Source organism: Oryza sativa, chromosome 4 (genome assembly GCF_034140825.1).
Source record: "Oryza sativa Japonica Group chromosome 4, ASM3414082v1".
Taxonomy (NCBI): Eukaryota; Viridiplantae; Streptophyta; class Magnoliopsida; order Poales; family Poaceae; genus Oryza; species Oryza sativa.
Genome location: NC_089038.1, coordinates 18,381,393 through 18,400,548, shown reverse-complemented (window position 1 = coordinate 18,400,548; position 19,156 = coordinate 18,381,393). Strand labels below are relative to the sequence as shown.

At 45.0% G+C, this 19,156-nt stretch overlaps 1 protein-coding gene and 1 pseudogene across 1 annotated transcript; one reads left to right on the top strand and one right to left on the bottom strand.

The window, feature by feature from the left end:
• The first annotated feature begins 1,370 nt into the window (after positions 1-1,370).
• On the top strand, positions 1,371-8,655 carry LOC4335593 (wall-associated receptor kinase 2). The gene is made up of 3 exons (XM_015781337.3): positions 1,371-2,379; positions 6,913-7,077; positions 7,233-8,655. The coding sequence occupies exons 1-3, from the start codon at positions 1,455-1,457 to the stop codon at positions 8,414-8,416; spliced, it is 2,274 nt and encodes a 757-aa protein (XP_015636823.1). The 5' UTR covers positions 1,371-1,454; the 3' UTR covers positions 8,417-8,655.
• Positions 8,656-11,258: 2,603 nt separating this feature from the next.
• Positions 11,259-12,225, bottom strand: LOC107280633 (F-box/LRR-repeat protein 14-like; annotated as a pseudogene).
• Between the last annotated feature and the right edge of the window lie 6,931 nt (positions 12,226-19,156).

The window sequence follows — 19,156 nt, the reverse complement described above, 5'->3', positions numbered from 1 at the left end:
ATCCACCCGAAACATGTGCAGAAGACCTAGCAGACCGAGAATCACTGCTATGAAAACCATCTTTCGTGGCGGCTATTTTGGGTTTTTACTAGCGGAATTTGAAGCCGCCACAAAGCAAAGGCAAGTGAAAAATCAAGATCTTTGCTAGCGGTTATTGACCGCCAGCGATAATTCATTTTCGTTGGCGGTCGTCTTAAGCCAATGTGTCAGCCACTAATGTTAATGCTGGCCAAGTTTTAAAAAAATGATGGACGGAGCGACACGGCTCCATCCGCCTCTGTCAATGCTCCACCATTCAAAAATTTCACAAAAATTTACCCAAGCATTAAAAAAATCCACAAAAATTTACATTCACCCAAACATTCGAGCATCACAAAAATTTGAAGTCGTTGTCGTGGCGCGGCAGATCCGGCCTCCCAGGTCATCGCGCAGCAGATCCAGCCACCCCCATCGTCGCGGTGGCGGATCCGGCCTCCCCCGTCGGTGTCGTCGGCTGATCCAGCCTCCCCTATTGTCGCGACGGCCGGATCCAGCTGGCCCCGAGCTAACACCAAATTCTCAACCCATAGGAGGACGTCTCCAAGGAAGCTAACACCAAAGAAGAAACCAAGAATCTAAATGTATTGTAGGTGGCCAACCTGAGCTGGGAATGTTGTGCGCAACTTTCATATACGTAACTGGAAAAATTCGGGCATGTAAACTATCTCAAATTTAAATGTTATCAGTTTTAAAGTTATAGATCTCGAGATCTACAACTTTCATATAGGGTATGCCTCTGTCTAAGGTTGTTTGAAAATTTCAAAAATTTAAAGTTTTTTCTCATCCGTGACAGTTCGTAACTGTCACCCTTCATAGATTACGTTATCCGTGAAGGGTGTTAATTAAAACCCGTCACGGATGAGTGCTCTCATCTTTGATGGGTCATCTCATTACACCCGTCACGGATGAGATATTGTCCGTGATGGGGCATGGTTGTGACCCGTTATAGGTCATCCGTGATGTGTTAGAATTATGACATGACAAATGTGACTTATATCGGTGACGGATTATCCCCGATAATTATATCTTAAACATGATACCTTTTGAACCGTTAGAAATGAGTTATCGGGAACGGGTCGAGCTACATTAGCTCGACATATACAGATGTCTCGTCAAGGATGGCTGAATCTGTACAAGTGTCGTGAGGTGGAAAATTTCTGCATGGACATTAATCACAACGCCATCAAGTTTTCCAGGGAGGGAGTGGAAGACGATGGGTACAGATCATTAGGAAGATAAGCGAAGACTTGATTTAGTCCAAGTCTTCGGATGTATTTTCCCTTTTGTTAATTATGGTTAATTAGCATCCAAGTAGAAATTATCAGTGCTGTACCTTGCTCTCATCTTCTTATACCACTCATTTGAACTGACGAGAGAGGTAGCCAAATAAAAAGTAGTAGTTCATCCATGCACCCATGCCTCCCCACAGAAATGCAGCTATCCGCGGCGCAGTCGATGGACATATTTGCCTACTAATAGTGCTATTTCTCATCAGCATAAAGCTCGCGGCGGGCGGGCCAATCGCCCGATCATGCCAGGACTCCGTCTGCGGCGGCGTACGCATCCCATACCCGTTCGGCATCAGCTCAAGCGGCTGCGCTATGGCGCCTAGCTTCGAAGTCGACTGCAACAATACGGCGAACGGTTTTAAGCCGTTCGTTGGAAATGTCGAAGTCATATCCCTCAGCAATGGTCAGGCCCGGGTAATGAATCACGTATCTTCTTCCTGCTACAACCGCACGTCCCGACAGATGAACCCTGCGGACGTGTGGTATCTGAACCTCACGGGCACGCCCTACAGGCTCTCCGACTCGGCCAACAAGTTCACGGTCATCGGGTGCCGGACGCTGGCCTACACCTTCGACGATTACAACGTGGGCAAGTACATGAGCGGGTGCGTGTCCGTCTGCCGGCGAGGTGACTTGAGCAGCGCCATCAACGGCAGCTGCGTCGGGATAGGCTGCTGCCAGACAAACATCTCAACGGGCCTAAGCTATTACGAGGTCATGTTCGACTACACCCTGAACACATCCGGGATCTACAACCGCACCCCCTGTAGCTACGCGGTGCTCATGGAATCGTCTAGCTTCACCTTCTCAACCACCTACCTAACTTCACGGGCGTTCAACACCTCCTATGGTGGCCAGGCTCCGCTGGTGCTTGATTGGGCTATCCGGACTGCTAACAACTGCGTGGAAGCACAAAAAAATCCTGCGTCGTACGCGTGCAAAGGTGACTATAGCGTCTGCCTCAACTCCACCAACGGACCAGGATACATATGTAACTGCAAAAAGGGATACCAAGGCAATCCCTACCTTCAAGATTCCAACGGCTGTCAAGGTAAATATTATGCCTATAACAAATACTCCCTCCGTATTTTAATGTATGACGCCGTTGACTTTATAACCAACGTTTCTTTATTTTAATGTATGACTCGTCTTAGTCATGCTTGAAGAATATTTGATGATAAATCAAGTCACAATAAAATAAATTATAATTACATAAAAGACGAAAGGTCAAACGTTTGTCAAAAAGTCAACGGCGTCATATATTAAAATATGGAGGGAGTACATGTTAGTGAAAGATTAATATAAATTGTAATTGCACAGTTCTTTCCTCTGAGAATTTTTTTTCTCTTTGCCCAAGTTGACTGGTTCGGTTAATTATTTTCAATCCTATAATTGGCTCGTGTACCCCTTTCTTGTAGTCAACTTTTGTCTTTTATTTATTTGCAATTTTGTTAGTCGTCCATAACGTTAGTAGATGGATGAAAAGATTTTGCCCCAGTGTATTATTTTTTTATGTACCAACACAATATTTTATTAATTATAAATAAATAAACTATAAATTAGATTTTCATAGTACTCCATCCATCTCAAATTATAGGCTTATATTTTTTACACGGTCTTTATTGATATACTTTGACAATTAATTTATTTTATGTTATGTTCCCAACAAATATAAAATTTGCATCACATGAAAGTAACTTAAAAATATGAATCTAGTGATATAGCATAATATTTAGCATGGTTAATATGATTATTAGTTAAAAGTTATCAAGTTTGATTTTTTTCTTAAACAGAGAGTGCGCTATAATTTGGGACAGAGAGGGTAAGAGTTAAGATTAATTGTTGTAAAATAAATTATAAAAAAAAATATAAACCATGTCACCTTTCAAAAGTTGAATCAAATATATAAAGGAAATTGATGGTCGATGTTTAAAGAGTTGATTACACTTTAGACCAGTTTTTTTAAAAAAACTTTAAGCTTTGGACTACTGGAGCCACAAATAGAGGACCCTCTGCCCGATTCGGTGCATGCCGGTGAGCCCCTCTTCTCACAACATTGGCGAGGTTCGTTCCTTCACTGCCAAATAATGAGCTTGAGCGCTCGATCTCGGGAGAAACAGGTGAAGCTAAGGCGGATGAGCCTGTGTGTCCCAGAGGGCCGAGCTCAACATTCATGGCTTCGTGCGAAAGGGACGAAGCCACGAAGGTTGAGCTCAGCCCTTGGGGTGGTGGATCAGAGGAGTTGGAGCTCGAGCTCAAGGAAGGACATCATGTCCTTTGCCAAGCCTACTGACCTCCCCGTTCTCATTTTCCCTGTTGGCAAGGAGCCAGTGAGTAAAAGCATAACATTATTCATGCATGTTTCATGCAGTATAATAAATTTAAAGGATTTTACAGAGCAGAATATTTCAAAAATAACATACAGGTGAAATATACCGGAATTTTGACAAAATAACCAACTCATTTCAAGAATAAACCATGCCAAAAACTAATTTCAAGAAAAAACCACGTGTTCAGCATCAAACTCGATGGAGTGGATCTATAACGTATTAGCACCAAAAATGTTGACGCTGATAGTATGAGGTGAAAGGTTGTTTTGCCATGTCATATGGGGTTAGTGGTAGAAGCATTGGCACTGACCTCTGGTCCACTGCGGTTGTTAAAAAATTCAGCTACATTCACCAAACGAGATTGATGTTGTTAAAAAAGTTCGAACTGTATCATTTTTTTCTTTACATGCATATTTTTTCTACCGCTACGCTGAAAGTTGTGATCTCTTTCATATTTATATCATAATATAATATATTTATTTTGACAAAAAATAATGTAGTTATCAAGTTATAATGAATGAAAAATATCTCAATAAAGTTCTAGAACATGTAATATATGACCTTTTCATAGTTTCTCAAGTTCGAAATAAAGTAAATTTATAAACAGAATTTGTTATTTTAGAGAGATAATTGGTTAGAGTCACGGTGTAAAGTATAAGTATATGCTTGCTACAACAAAACATTGAAAAAGGGGGCTAGGCGTGGATGAAAGCAAAAATCACAAGTCACCTGGCTAGGTCAGTAAATCTGGTAAATACTGGCTGTAGAGCTTTTTATACTGTAAAGAGGTGATCAGCCCTGCTAACAAGCATGACAAAACCACGCTACCTCATACCATAGCTCAGTGCCAATATCTATGGCACCAATACGTTATATGTCCGCACCATCGAGTTTGGCGCAGAGCTCGTGGTTTATTTTAGGATTTAGTTTTTGGCACGATATATTTTTCAAATATGTTGGGTAAAACGGTTAATTTGTCAAAATTTTGGGACATATTAAATACTCCAATTTATCTCTATATATGTAATACACGTCACATACACTACTACAAATATCGTTTTTGCAAACGGACAAAACGTATTTTCGCATGCAGTTGGGCGGGCTGCATGGAAGAAAAGGTCTGCAAAAATCACGATTTTCACATGTGGCCCGCGCAACCGCATGCAAAAATCCGATTTTCACCGGCCGCACTCGAAAAGGAAAAATCGCGAAATAAAATAAAAATTCCAAACATAGAAAAATTAATACACCCGCCGCCATTCCTCCATTGTCCTCCAGTCACCGTCGCCATCATCCTTATCCTCCAATCGTCGCCGTCATCCTCAAGCCGCCGCCACCACCGTCGACATTGTCCTCTTCCCGTCACGGCGAGGAGGCACCAGGAGGGCCGCCGCCAGCGGATCCGGGTGGGGGAGGGCCGCCGCCGCCGCCCACGCCCGCCCCTGCTGTGGCCCTCGCCCACTGCCGCGCCGGAGTCCGCGTCGCGAGGCGGTGCCCGCTCCCGGCGCCTCCCGCTCGGTGAGAGAAAGAGAGGGAGGAGAGGAAGAAAATGAGAGGGAGAGGAGAAAATGAGAGAGATAGAGGGGAAGTAAGAGAGGGGAAAATATCAAGAGTGTTGAGAGAGAAGAGGATAAGAGGTGAAAAATTTTGAAGTGGTGAGGAGGGAAAAATTTTTGCATGCGGACCCTAAAGAGATCCGAAAATAGATTTTCGCATGCGGATCGTTAAAAGGCCTGCATGCGAAAATAGACTCATTTTTACATGCGACCCCTTAAGAGGTCCGCCTATGAAAATAGATTTTTGCATGCGGGTCTCTTAAGGAACCGTATGCGAAAATGGAGGTCGAATTATGCCGCCAATTACGGTCCGTCTGCCGTCTAAAGAGGTCCTCGTACAGAAAGTTTATGTAGTAGTGATAGTTTGTCAATTTTTCTAATCTATGCCAATAAAGTGAATGATCTTTTAGAAAACAAAATTTAATGGTTGTTGAGGAGGTAGTATAAATTTTGGTAACTTAAAACTGGGTACTTCCCCAGTACCTTTGAAGAACCATAAAATTTGTCCTTGCAGATGTTCAAATATCTTTGTAAATAGAAATGGGGCAAATATAAGGCGGAGACCACATCTTTGAAGCCTGGTGGTAACCATGCAAACAACATCTAAAAAGTTCTAAAAAAATCTCAAAAAGTTCACACATAAAGATAATATGATATTAGAAAATCATACAAAACTACAAGACCAAACTTGACTGTTGTGACATAAAAATAGTAAATAGTGAAGAAAAAGAGAAACATTAGGAATAATGTTATTTCATAGCGGCTTGATAATTTTAATTTATATCTCACAGACAAAGTTGAATTTGGTAGTACATTTTTGTATGCATATGGTTGTCTAATATCATCTTATCTATATGTGTGAATATTTTGATTTTTTTTTTGAAGTCTAGACAAAAGTTTACGAGTTTGCACCAAATATATGATTTCCACTACATATTGACAACTAAAATGCCTCAGTATACATATTTCCAACAAATAAGAAAATATTATATGTAGCCAATTTGTGCAGTATAGAAGTCTTGTATATTTGTTAATTAAGTTTGTTTTTTTAATTAGATTTTTTGTTCAGCATATGAAGAGCAATCGTTTGCACCAATGATAATAGCACAAAATGTTTTTGGGCAGCTTATGAAAGATGATTCACGTACACGAAAACAATGAAAATATTTTTGTGTAGCATATAAGAGGCAAATTATATTTCCAAAATAATTAATCTCGCAAAAAATATAAAATATATATACATAAACTTCTATGTCACGCAAGGAGCCTATAAATAATTTTCATAATTTTCAGAAACGTATAGTTGATTCAATTAGTTGTCTAGGCATTCAACTTTTTTCTTGAAATTATCTTATTTTTCTATATATTTTCTAAAGACGTGAAAGGAGAGAGGGCAGAACAGTTAGCAGAGTGGGCCACCTTGTTTCCTGCTATTCTCTGCTCCCTCCATCCAATAAAAAACTAACCTAGTACTGTAGTACTGGTTGGGATATATTTTAGTATTACGAATATGCACGTACCTTTATTAAATTCATTGTACTAGAATGTGTCACATCCTGTTCTAGACTCGTTTTTTTGGGACGGGGGGAATATTTTACAGTTCTGTATAGTTTGTACATACATTCTTTACTTATTATAAGTATACCGTATAACTATATATTTTCTTTCTAAATGCCTTTGAATTTGATTATATTGTAGATATTAATGAATGCCAAGATTCTAATAATTACCCTTGTCACGGAGAATGCCATAACAAACCTGGCGATTTTGATTGTTTCTGCCGTGCGGGTAGCCGTGGAAATGCAACTATTCCTGGAGGATGTCGGAAGGACTTCTTACCTCTAAAAGCACAGCTGGCAATTGGTAGGGCACATATTATTCCAACTTAGTTGCTGTTGCATCTTAAGATCTGCTTGATCTGGTCCTGGACTTCTCAATAACATCAATATAAAAACTGTACTGGTGCTAAAATGCTTGCTTAAATCTTTTTTTACTAATGATAAATCTTCGCTCTCTAGGAATTGCTGCATGTGTGTTGGCTGGCCTGTTTGCTTTCCTTGGATGGGAAGTGATTCGGCACAAAAGGAGCATTAGAAAACAAGCTTTGTTAAGACAGACTGATGAGTTTTTTCAACAACATGGAGGCCAACTATTGCTAGAAATGATGAAAGCAGAAGGCAATATCGGGTTCACACTCTACAAGAGAGTGGAGATAGAGACCGCAACAAAAAACTTCAACAAGGCACAAATCATCGGTGAAGGAGGGCAAGGAACAGTCTACAAGGCAGTCTTAGATGGAACTGTTGTCGCGATAAAAAAGTGCAAGGAGATTGACGAGAGTAGGAAGATGGACTTCATGCAAGAGTTGGTCATACTTTGTCGTGTCAACCATCCTAACATTGTCAAGTTGCTCGGCTGCTGCCTACAGTTTGAGGCGCCTATGCTTGTCTATGAATTCGTGGAAAATAAAACATTACAGGAGCTGCTTGACCTCCAGAGAAGCAAGAGGTTCCATGTCACGCTGGGAACCCGCCTAAGGATAGCTGCCGAATCAGCTGATGCACTTGGGCATCTCCACTCACTACCACACCCAATACTCCATGGTGATGTAAAGCCAGCCAACATCCTTCTTGCTGAAGGATTGGTAGCAAAGGTGTCTGACTTTGGGTGTTCAACTATTGATGAGAAAACACAATCTATGCTTAAAGGCACACCTGGGTATATTGACCCAGAGTACCTGCTTGAGTATCAGCTCACAGCCAAGAATGATGTCTACAGTTTTGGTGTCATTCTTCTTGAGCTTCTAACAAGTAAGAGGCCATTGTCAAAAGAAAGTAAGACATTGGCGTCAATGTTTCAGGAGGCTATGATGGATGGAACATTCCATGAGCTTCTTGATAGCGAAATAATAGATGAAGCAAGCATGGGAGTCCTACATCAGATTGCGGTTCTGGCGATTCAATGCTTGGCTCTTCCTGGAATGTCAAGGCCGGTGATGGAGCAAGTCGCAAAGGAGCTTCGTCGATTAGCACTATCAGATGAAGTGCAGCAATGCCCACAGCCGCCTCTGGTTCTCGAGGGTCTCAACTTTGCAGTGATGGGTAGCATGTGTACAACTTCCTTGTTGTACACCGAGGGCAATAGCACCGGAGTTTATGATCTTGAGAAGAAAACCGTGATGAGCACAGAATTTGCCAGATGATCGATTGTGTGTGTGCTATATTGATTGCTTTACTTTGTATGCTTGTACGCTTGTGTTAGGTTTGAGTGTTCTTCAATACTTATGGAGGTGGAAGATCTAGCTCCAACATTAGTCATAAGGACAAAGATCCTGCAAGACAATAATGTAATGCTATAAGTAGGTACTTCAAACATTATTAGAAGTGTTGTAATAAAACTAATAATGACAGCTATCTATATATGTGAAAGTAGTGTTTATTAGATGTGTTGTAAAAGATTCTTGAATATGTTGGTGTGGGTTTAGTGTCTGATTTATCGATTGCTCTATATCATCTGCAAACATGTAGAGTAGTATTTATTAATGTAAGCATGGTGCTTAGATTACTAAATATCACTATCTGGGCATATATGCTACGGGACTGTAGAGGTGGGCCGTTGATGGTGACAGCTCAGTACGGATATTCCTCCACGTTAGTATATATTTCTAAGACAAATTCTTGGGGAGGGTACTCCTCCGTATTTAGCCCCGATTGGACGGCCATGACAGGCTGTCGTCATAAACACGGCAACCCGGGATGGTCTCTTGAAACACCAGGAACGCACTGTTAGGGGGTATTGGCCACATGATTATATACTAGCAAATGTAAATTAGAGATTGAGCGTGTATTAGAAGTATAAGAATTGATTACTTTCCATCTCTTCTTCTATTTAGTTAGAATTATTTATTAGAATGAATCTAAAAGCTTTGCTTTGTGTCATTCTACTTAGACTTTGATGAAGGCAAATATTATATTTGTATATGACTATTAGCATGGTTCTCTCTTTCAAATCTTCCCTTGAGATAAGATAAATATGATACCTTAGAATACATCCGGGTGAAATGCTACCATGGTATATCCATGAGCTTGTAGATTACTTCTGTAACCATAAATATATCATGACTTTCTACGTCATTGCTGGGAATGAATATTTCTAGTAATGTCGTTAAGAAATACCAACATTGGGCCTATTGCAACGTGGTTTAGTGTTGGGTAGTGATATTTTAATATTGCTTAATTATATCTATTATTTAAACTATATTCAAATTATGATTTATAAATGTTGCTTTTATGCAAATATCCTATAGCCTATCCTTTGTGAATATCTTGCATCATACCTTCTCATTGGTATGACTTGTTGAGTACGGTGGTTGGTACTCAGTCTTGCTTTATTTTTCCCCAGAAGCAGAGAATTATTTAGATGGTGAGTTCTATGAGGATTAAGGTTGTTTCGGACGTTAAGGATGCCTGTGGTTTACGGAGGAAGCTATGCTTTATCCTGAAGATCAGAGTTTAGAGTTTTTGCTTATTTTCCACCGTGTTTGTAAGAATTATTTAATATTTTTTGTATAAGACGTGGATCTATTTATCAATTTGTCGTTTCTGTACTCTAGCTAGTTCTGGAAAGAGATTTTAATACACATTCTGCTTGAAATTTGGATAGCGAATTTCTGGGTGTGAAGAGTGCTGCTCGATTATTGGATGAATCGCTCGAGCGGAGGCCGGCCACCATCCTCCGGCCAACTCCGGCGGCGGAGGAGAGTGCTAATAAAACCATCGCCTCGCGTCCTGGGCCTCCTGGGCCTTCTGTTGGGTACTGGGCCTCCTGGGCCCTCTGTTGGGTCGTGGCCCTCTCTGGTCTCTTTATTCATTTTCCATTTTTTCCCCTCTCCTTTGCTTCTTCAAGTATAAAATACTGGCATAGGTTTTTCTCCAAATAAAATGAGAATTTTGATAATATATTGCAAAGGAACCACACGTAAAGTTTCTTCAAAAATAAATATTCTATTTTTTTAATCCTTACACCGTGAAAAGCCTATTTTCACATGAACTAAAAACTGCCCTTTGTTTCAATTTTAACCTTTTAAGTAGGTCCAAACTGTTCCTAATAAAATGTAGCCTCTTAATTACCTGCATCTCCAAACTCATTTTCTTTTGGAAAAATAAAACACCTCCCATAGAGAGGTTCATAATGTTACTAATCTCCATTCACTTTTAAAGAGGCGGTAGTATACGCGCTATGTCACTTCCACGATGCAGATACACCAAGCGACATTTTTCTCTAAATTAACCATGTTAATAACTTTCTATAAAAAAAATAAATTTTGCCTCGAGTTTCTTTAAAGAATATTTAGTACAAAGTTGATACTTTTTGAGTTGTAAGTTTAAAATTCGAATTCATAGTTTCAAATTTTGGGTTCAAAGTTCCAGGTTATTAGTAGAATTTATACTCGGATTTTAAAATTTGAGATGAAAATTTCCGTTCAAAATGTATCTATTGCTTAAATCTCAAAAATTATTGCACGGCAGGAATCAGGTAAATTTCTGCAAATACATTATGCGCAAAGTCTTCATCCCAAGTGATTGAACGTGCATACATACCGAACAATTTCAACGACTGATTATTGATATATCATATTCCTATTAAAAACGGCAATAAATTAGATCAGAAGACGATGGGGAGTAGCTGAGTTTTGACTCCAAAAGTAGTGCAAAATGAAAATCCTGAGGCTGAATGATATGAACTTCAATGCAAAATATGAAAATTAGCAGAATTTAGGATATTCATTCATGGGAAGGATCCTTTCCAAAATACTCCCACTGTTTCATAATGTAAGTCATTTTAGCATTTCCCACATTCATATGGATGTTAGTGAATCTACGCATATATACATATATCTAGATTTATTAACATCCATATGAATATGGGAAATGTTAGAATGACTTATATTATGAAACGGAGGGAGTACACCATAAGATGCTCTTACTCTAGAGCTGACCACAGGAATTAAGTGCTACTTCCTCCGTTTCACAATGTAAGTCATTCTAGCATTTCTCACATTCATATTGATGTCTGAAAACTATATCATCACCAACATTGTAGTGTTCGGGATTCAGCCAAAGTGAGATGCTTTTAAGATTCTTGCAGGTCTGGGATAGTGCAATCATGTCACTGTCAATAAGACCACTGACATACTCCAGGCACAGCCTCTCTAACGCCTTGCACTTGCCCAACAGAAAACGAAGTCCGATTTCTGGGCCTTCTGGCTCTGTTACAAGATGCGCCAACCTCAAATCCTTCAAACTCTCGCACAACAGATCATACCTATAAGTATCAGCCTTGTATGATGGATCCCAATCTCGGTGGAAAAAACTCCAAAAGCCTTGCTCGTTTTCAAACTCAAATTTCCGAAGCTTCATCCATCCTGAGCCGAACTTTAAAAAGTGATACTGCCCTATTCCTTTGCAATTCTTCACTGCAAGTTCTTCCAATGATCCGTTAGCGCCAAGATGCTCCAACCACTCAGTGCTGCCAGCAATTCCCTTGCAATCGTTAAGGTAGACAGAAGATAGAGCCTTGCAACCAACAGCTAACAAGAGAAGCCCACTTGAAGTTAATTCTGGTATGGAGTTCAGCCTTAGAGACATCAACTTCTTGCAGTAAGTTAAGCAAGCGATACCAGGATCACTGATGTTTGAGCAGAAGCTTAAGGTGAGATCATTGAGCAAGGTACAGCGAGATGAAAGAAAAAGGAGACATTGGTTGTCGATCTGACTCCCGTTACCAGATGTCCAACCAGAGTAATCAATCTCTACTTTGAGCAAATTGGGAAACCGGGAACAAAGTGTTGGGAAAGCCTCTGTTGCAAGTCCACAATCAAGGCGAATAGTAGCCCTTTGCTCTGCATCGATGGTGTAGAGCTGCTTCGACACCAGGGAAAGAGAATTCAGATCGCTTGTCCGTGTTATCCTCGAGAATCTCTATGATCAGTTCCTCGGAGAGATGTTCCATTGAGAAATACAGCACTGCTAGCTAGTAGGTATTTCAAGGTGTAGCAGGTGTCCAGATCCCTGGATTAAAATTATTGAAATCATAATGAACCACATGAATACATGATGGAAAATTCACATAACGTATTTATACTAACGAAATTTAAAACTTATTTTCCTTTTGCTGTACATGTTTGTGCTTCACGATTCGATTTAAAGAAGTAACCTATTTATTCATCCACGAAATGATTAATTAAGATAGAAACTCTCAAAATCAGTTAACATAGAGCAACTTTTCAAACCTAGAACCGAATTAGTCTAACAAACTATGTATGATTTACAGCACCAATTTGAAACGAAAGGATTTACTGCTAAACGAATTGAAACCTTGGAATTTCTTGTTCAGAGTAACAAATAAGCATTCCATCAATCAACTAATAAAATGCATCTACATTTATACAAGCTAAAACCTGGAACTGATATATTTGGGAAAATAAACTGTAATTGATGAGTCAATTGAGGAATCCAAGGTTTTAGAAACAAAGCAGACTAGGTTTAACAGAAGCCTAGAAAAAAATTGCAACTAACAGAAGCCTAGAAAAAAATTGCAACAAGAATCCACTGGACGTTATATTTGGAAGCGCCCAAGTAAAGCCACCATATGCAACTGAACCAAAGATTAGTAGGGTTTTTTTTTTGGAAAAGTCCATTATACACCCTCGAACTTTTATGCTTGTCTAAAATACACCCCCGAACTACAAAACCAGGTATAATGCACCCTCTAACTGTTAATACCGGATACTTGACCCCCTTGGGCTGTTTTACCATGGATTTTACACACGTGGATGAAATGTAGGATGCCACATCAACCCTTCGCCACGTCAGCACTTATGATTATGCGGGCTAAGCCCATATTGCTGGGTTGTTTTGACGTTGCTTTTTCACGAGCGGCGGCGGTAGCGGCACTGCGAAGGCAGGGTTGAGCGGTCAGTGGCGCGCATCTCCAACAAGCAGCTGCGGTCGTCGGCGGAGGAGTTGTCGCGGGAAAGTAGCAGCTCCAAGCCGCTGCGCACGGTCGTCGGCGGAAGCCGCGCACGACCGCAGAGATGGCTAAGCAGGGAGCAAGGAAGAAGCAGCTCCGACACAAGCGCGATATAGACCTCGTCACCTCGACCTGTCGCTTGTGACCTGTGTGTGATGCTTCTCCTGTTTATCACAACTACTCATATATACTATTACTAATCTCGGCAAGCTAGTACGTTGTGCTGCTAGCTACTCATCTTTGCAGTCATGAGCATGTCAATCCCAAGGCTAAAGCTGTTCGGCTTCCATGCCTCCAAGCAGGACTGCAGGAGACGACGGACTAGCACGAGCAGGAGCAGGAGCAGGAGTAGTACTCGACTGAGCCGGAGAATGCGCTGGTCTGCGGCAACGGAGATGGAGCTCGATTGCAGAGGAGGAGCTAGGCGGCCAGCGATGACAGAGCTAGCTCGTAGACGCCGGTCGCGCCGACCACAGTCTGATGGAGGCGAGCCCGCTCCTCATTGAGTAAATCTCGAGCTTGCTTCCACCAAGCTAGGCGGATGGGTGCGCCAAACTCGCGGTGGTCATGGCGCTCGAGCTCCTCCCCACGCGTGTATCTTCGGCGAGCTCTGCCTCTCCACTCGGAGCTGCTTCGTCCCTGCACCGCTCCCTTCGCCGAAGAACGCCGCCCCCACTGCCGCCGTAGGTGCTGGAGCTCGATTTGGTTGCAGGCGGCGAATCTGCAGCTCCGTCAGGGACGAGATGTAGCAATGAGCTTGTCGATGGGTGTGCGGCGGTCCTCGCTGGGCAGATGGATGAGCCATGCGCCCATGTCGAAGGAGAGAGAAAGAGAGAGAGAGAGAGACAGTGGGGGAGGAGGAAGAAGGACCGGACTGACATTTGGGACTAACTAATCTATATAGGTGGCATCCTAGTGTACAAAAACAGTGTAGAAAACCACTCAAGGGGGCCTTTTGCACGGTATTGAAAGTTTGAGGGGGTCAAATGCCCGGTTTTAAAGTTGTGGGGTGTGTTTTAGACAAGCTAAAGAATTAGAGGGTCTAAAATGGACTTATCCCTTTTTTTTTTTTGTCTATTTCAGAATGCACTGGCTTCTTCCTCGGTCATCTCGATTCTCGAGTTCCCAAACAAGAACTGAAAGTTCAGGGTATAGGAGAAGAGACGAGACATATATGCGTATATATACCTCCAAGGAACCAGTGGCCGGGGCTGAGGGTGGCGGAAGAGCCAAGAAGAGGCGGGCGCCGTCGCCGGGGAGGAGAGGAGGGCGCGGCGAAGGCGGTCGTGGACAAAGATTGGATGTGCCGCGGAGGTGGAGGAGAGCGCCGCTCGAGGGGACGCCGTCGCCGGCCACCTCGCCCGCGGTGGGCGACGGCGAGTTCTTTTCCTTCTCTCGCCAGACTCCGGCGGCGGAGAGTGAGAAAGGAATAAGATCACTTTGACTCTCTCAACTGACCACCGAATCTAAATCGTATCCCTCAACCACAATACCAGAAATCTTAAACCCTCAACTTACAAAACCGGTACAATTTGACTCCCTTAGTGGTTTTGTTGACGTGGCGCACACGTGGCAGTGTTAACGTACTTGGTCTTCGTCCCACGTGGCATTGACGTGACGCTTACGTGGCATTAAAATTAAAATATATATGCGGGGCCCATTTGTCATTCACACAAAAATAATTGTGGGCCCCACTGACATGTGGGTCCCACATATCATCCTCTCTCTCACCACCCTTCTTCCTCCTCTCTCCCTTATTTCTCTCTCTCTCCCCTTGACATGAGCCGGCGGCAGGCGAGGGCTCGAGCGGCGGTGCGGTCGGAGAGCTCGGCGAGGAGCGCGTTGACGGAGAGCAGCGCGGCGGTGGAGCCCGCGATGACGCCGAGCACGACGCCTGTGGTGCCCACCACCTTCGCAGGCGCCGGCCAGTTGTCACGCCTAGAAATTCTCGAACCAGAATTTCTAAGCTGAATGTGCATTAAATCCCTGTCCAGAACCAGTCAGGGTACACAAACGACAATTGTTGACATACAGATCCACGTCTTACAAAAATAGAAAAGATTACAAATGCAGCGGAAAAGATAAAAGCGAGCTAAACCGGGAAGCTTGACTTCAGCAGCGGGCGACTCCACTCCACAGGCAATCCTTGACGGCAGCGACGAAACCAACTTTGACAAAACAGCTCCAACTAGTAAGATCTTCAGCTCTGGTGTGTGGGAAAAGAGAGCAAGACTGAGTACTACCCACTGTACTCAGCAAGTCATACCGGAAGAGGAGGTATGATGCAGGATATAACCAAAGGAGGCTAGGGGTTCTTTTGCATAAGGCTAGCATTTAAAAACAGTAGTTGAAAGCAATAAAACAGTAGTAGTAATTAAACAGTCCAACGCTACACCACGTTGCAACAGGCCCAACCAACCACCTGAACTACACCAGTTTATTAAACTAAACTTGGGGTGAGACTAATCACGGTGAATCTGGTTGGTCGCCCATAACCGCGGGCACGGCTATTCGAATAGTTTTACTCTGGCCAGAGGTGTACAACTGTACCCACAAGACACGATTCCACACATGTCGCCATGCCCCGAAGTATCACCATGATACTGCAAAGGGGGAAATCGTGACAAGACCCTCCGCATAACCCTCCCCTAACCATCCACACCACGCTAAGGTTTCACCCCCACCCCTCAAAAGGCAGTGGGCGGTCCCTTCTTGCGCCGCGGTGAATCCGGCAGCTGGACAACCGGATACCCCGGCCGACCCAACTCCATCACGCCCACCCTCGCCACCGGTGCCTAGGAAAGGGTTGAGCTATACCTCAGATCAAGCAGTTACCCACTCCCGCTTGTGGTAAGCACGGTAAGTCTCCCAGGGTTTCCCGTGAACCGGTCCTTAATTGCCATGGGTGCGACCAGCAAAACCATGCACCCACAGCCCACCATTCAGTGTATTTTAATTAACTAACACCATTGCGGTGGCACCAATCCAAAGCTATGCTCATGGTCAAAGTCAATGTAATAATGTGATCCCCATGTGTGTGCTAGTTGAACTAAGCATGGTTAAGCATTTCCTAAACCAACATCTAGTCATTTTGATACCCAAGTTATCAATGGCATAAGGTAAACAATATATGGCTGGGTAATAGGACCCATCCCACATGACATTGTAAAAGAATGCAACATTTAATAGAAATGCGGGATATTTGTAAATTGGGTACAATATGATCAATTATAATGCATGACTTGCCTTGCTCTCGCACTGATGAGACCTCAGCAACGAAACCGCGGATCGACGAAACGGCCGAAATCTACGCGACAAACAAAGCACACAAGCAAAACATGCTATAAGACTACTGAAACAGGAAACAAAACCATTTTTAATGGATTCTTTGCATTTTTCTTGATTTACTGAGACTTGAATGGACTTAAACTGAGCTCGGATGAATTAGTTATAAATTTTAGAAGATAAACTGTGTTTTTACTAATAAAGAAAAAAGTCCTTAATCAATTATTGCGCAATAATACCCAGGGCTGACGTCAGCGAGGGGAGGGGGCGGCGCCGACAGGCGGGGCCCACGGGTCAGTGGCTCAAAGGGGGTCGGTCCACCGTGGACCGGGACCACGCGGGTGGTCCACCGCCGGTCCACGGGACCGACGGTCCAGATCGGCCGGGAGGCCGATCGGACGGCACGGCGGCGGCTAGGCACGGCTCGGCTCGGCTTCAAAACCGGCCGGTCGGCCATGGCGAGCGGCGGCGGCGCGCGAGCGCCGGCAACGGCAAGCGACGGCGCGGGAGGCGGCGGCGGCGGCCGAAGGCGATGGCGAGCGCAGGGAGCGGCAGCGCGTGCGGGACAGAGGGAAGGAGAGAGGAGAGGAGCTCCTCACCGTGAGCACGGCGGCCGGCGCGAAGGATGAAGATGGCGGCGATGACCGGCGATGCGGAGGCACGGACGGGCGGCGGCGACACCCTAGGAGAAGATGGAGAGGCGTTAGGAGAGGAGACGACGACCACGGCGGCTTGAATTGCCGGCCGGAGATGGAGGGGAGGGAAAAACTCACCGGCTCGCGAGGGGAGAGGCGCTCCGGTGGGATTCCGGCAACGCGAGGCGGTGGCCGGGAAAGCTCTTGCGGCGGCGAAGCTAACGGCGGTGGCGGGTTGGCGCGGCGGCGACTCTAGCGGCGGTGGCGCGCGGCCGAAGGCGACGGCAAGAGGCGGCGCTAGCAGCGAGCGGCGCGAGCGCGATAGGAGGCACGGGAGAGCGTGGCAAATGAGGGAAAATGAAAGAGGGGGCTCGGGAGAGTGCTTTTATGGGCGAGGGAGGGGAGGACGTGGCCGGGAACCCTCCCGATTTGGCCGGCGACGTGGGGAGGAGAGAGAGAGAGAATCCCACCCTCTCGAGCGCGCGCGCGGGCCGGGAGATGCGGGGGAAGAGGCGGCGACGTGAGGAGGACGCGGGAGCGGCGCGGCGTGGGCGCGGGAGACGCGGAGGAGGCGGCGGCGCGCGGTTTCGGCGGCAGCAGTTGGAGCTCCGGCTCCAACGGCTGGAGGTGGGAGACGACCGACAGGTGGGGCCCACCTGTCGACGTCCCAGAGAGAGGAGGGAGGGGCGCATGGGCCGGCCCAACAAGAGGAAGGCCGAGCGGGAGAGGGATGGGCCGACGGCCCAACAAAGGAAAAGGAGGGAAAAGAAAAGAAAAAAAGAGAAAAAGGATTTTCCTTGGATTATAATATTGCGCTTGCTCATTTTTAGTTGGTTAAAATTATTTCCAAGGCTCTGAAAATTCCACTAAAAATCTTGTTAATATATTGTGACATGGGGTACTCAAGAAAAATCCCACCACGCCGAAATCGATTATTAAATACATTTATTAATTAGGGTTTTAGCTCTAGGTTAATTTAAACAATTTCTTCGAGCAATTTATTTAACCAATTTTTAAAGCAAGAAAAGGGGGAAACTTCAGGGCGTGACACCAGTCGATCTTCAACATCTCCAACGCGACGCCGGCCCACCACCCGCCACCGGCGGCCGCGGCCTTCGCCTCCTTCAGCACCGCTGCCACCGCCTCGGGGCTCTTCTCCCCTCCTCCTCCTCCCCCCTCTTCCTTCCCGGCCTCCTCCGCGCCGTCCACCACCGTCGCGGACGCCTCCTACTACTCCTGCTCCTCCTGCTCCTGCCCTTTCTTGTTCTCCTCCGCTCCTGCGCCCTTGCACTTTGAGGCCGCGCCGGCGAGGTGGCCGCGGCAGCCGGCGGCGGCGGAGCGGGACAGGGATAGGGAGATCACAAGAGGGCGAGGGTGGAGAAGGAAGCGCGCGATGCGGCGGCGGAGGGGGTGGTGGTGGTGGTGGTCGGCGTGGTCGCCATGGCTTGGCGAGGTGGCCGCGGCAACCGGCGGCGGCGGAGCGGGAGAGGGATAGGGAGATCGCGGGAGGGCGAGGGTGGAGAAGGAAGCGCGCGATGCGGCGGCGATGGGGATGAGGAGGCAGGCGGCGGAGGGGGTGGTGGTGGTGGTGGTCGGCGTGGTCGCCATGGCTTTCCGGTTTGATTGGTCCGGCGGCCCACATGTGAGAAAGAGGGATAGATAGAGAAGGGAGGAGAGGGAGGAGGAAGAAGGGATAAAGAGAGGATGACATGTGGGACCCACATGTCAGTGGGGCCTACAATTATTTTTGTGTGAATGACAAATGGGCCCTGCTTATATTTTTAAATTTTAATGCCACGTAAGCGCCATGTCAATTCCACGTGGGACGAAGACCAAGTCAACACTGCCAGGTGTGCGCCACATCAGCAAAACCACTCTCCAAAACCACCAAGGGAGTCAAATTGTACCGGTTCTGTAAGTTGGGGGTTCAAGATTTCTGGTATTGCGATTGAGGGATACGATTTAGATTCGGTGGTCAGTTGAGGGAGTCA

Coding starts and splice junctions, on each gene's coding strand:
- LOC4335593 (XM_015781337.3), top strand. CDS start 1,455: ATGCCTCCCCACAGAAATGCAGCTATCCGCGGCGCAGTCGATGGACAT. Junction 2,380..6,912: donor AGATTCCAACGGCTGTCAAG/GTAAATATTATG, acceptor ATTATATTGTAG/ATATTAATGAATGCCAAGAT. Junction 7,078..7,232: donor AAAAGCACAGCTGGCAATTG/GTAGGGCACATA, acceptor TTCGCTCTCTAG/GAATTGCTGCATGTGTGTTG.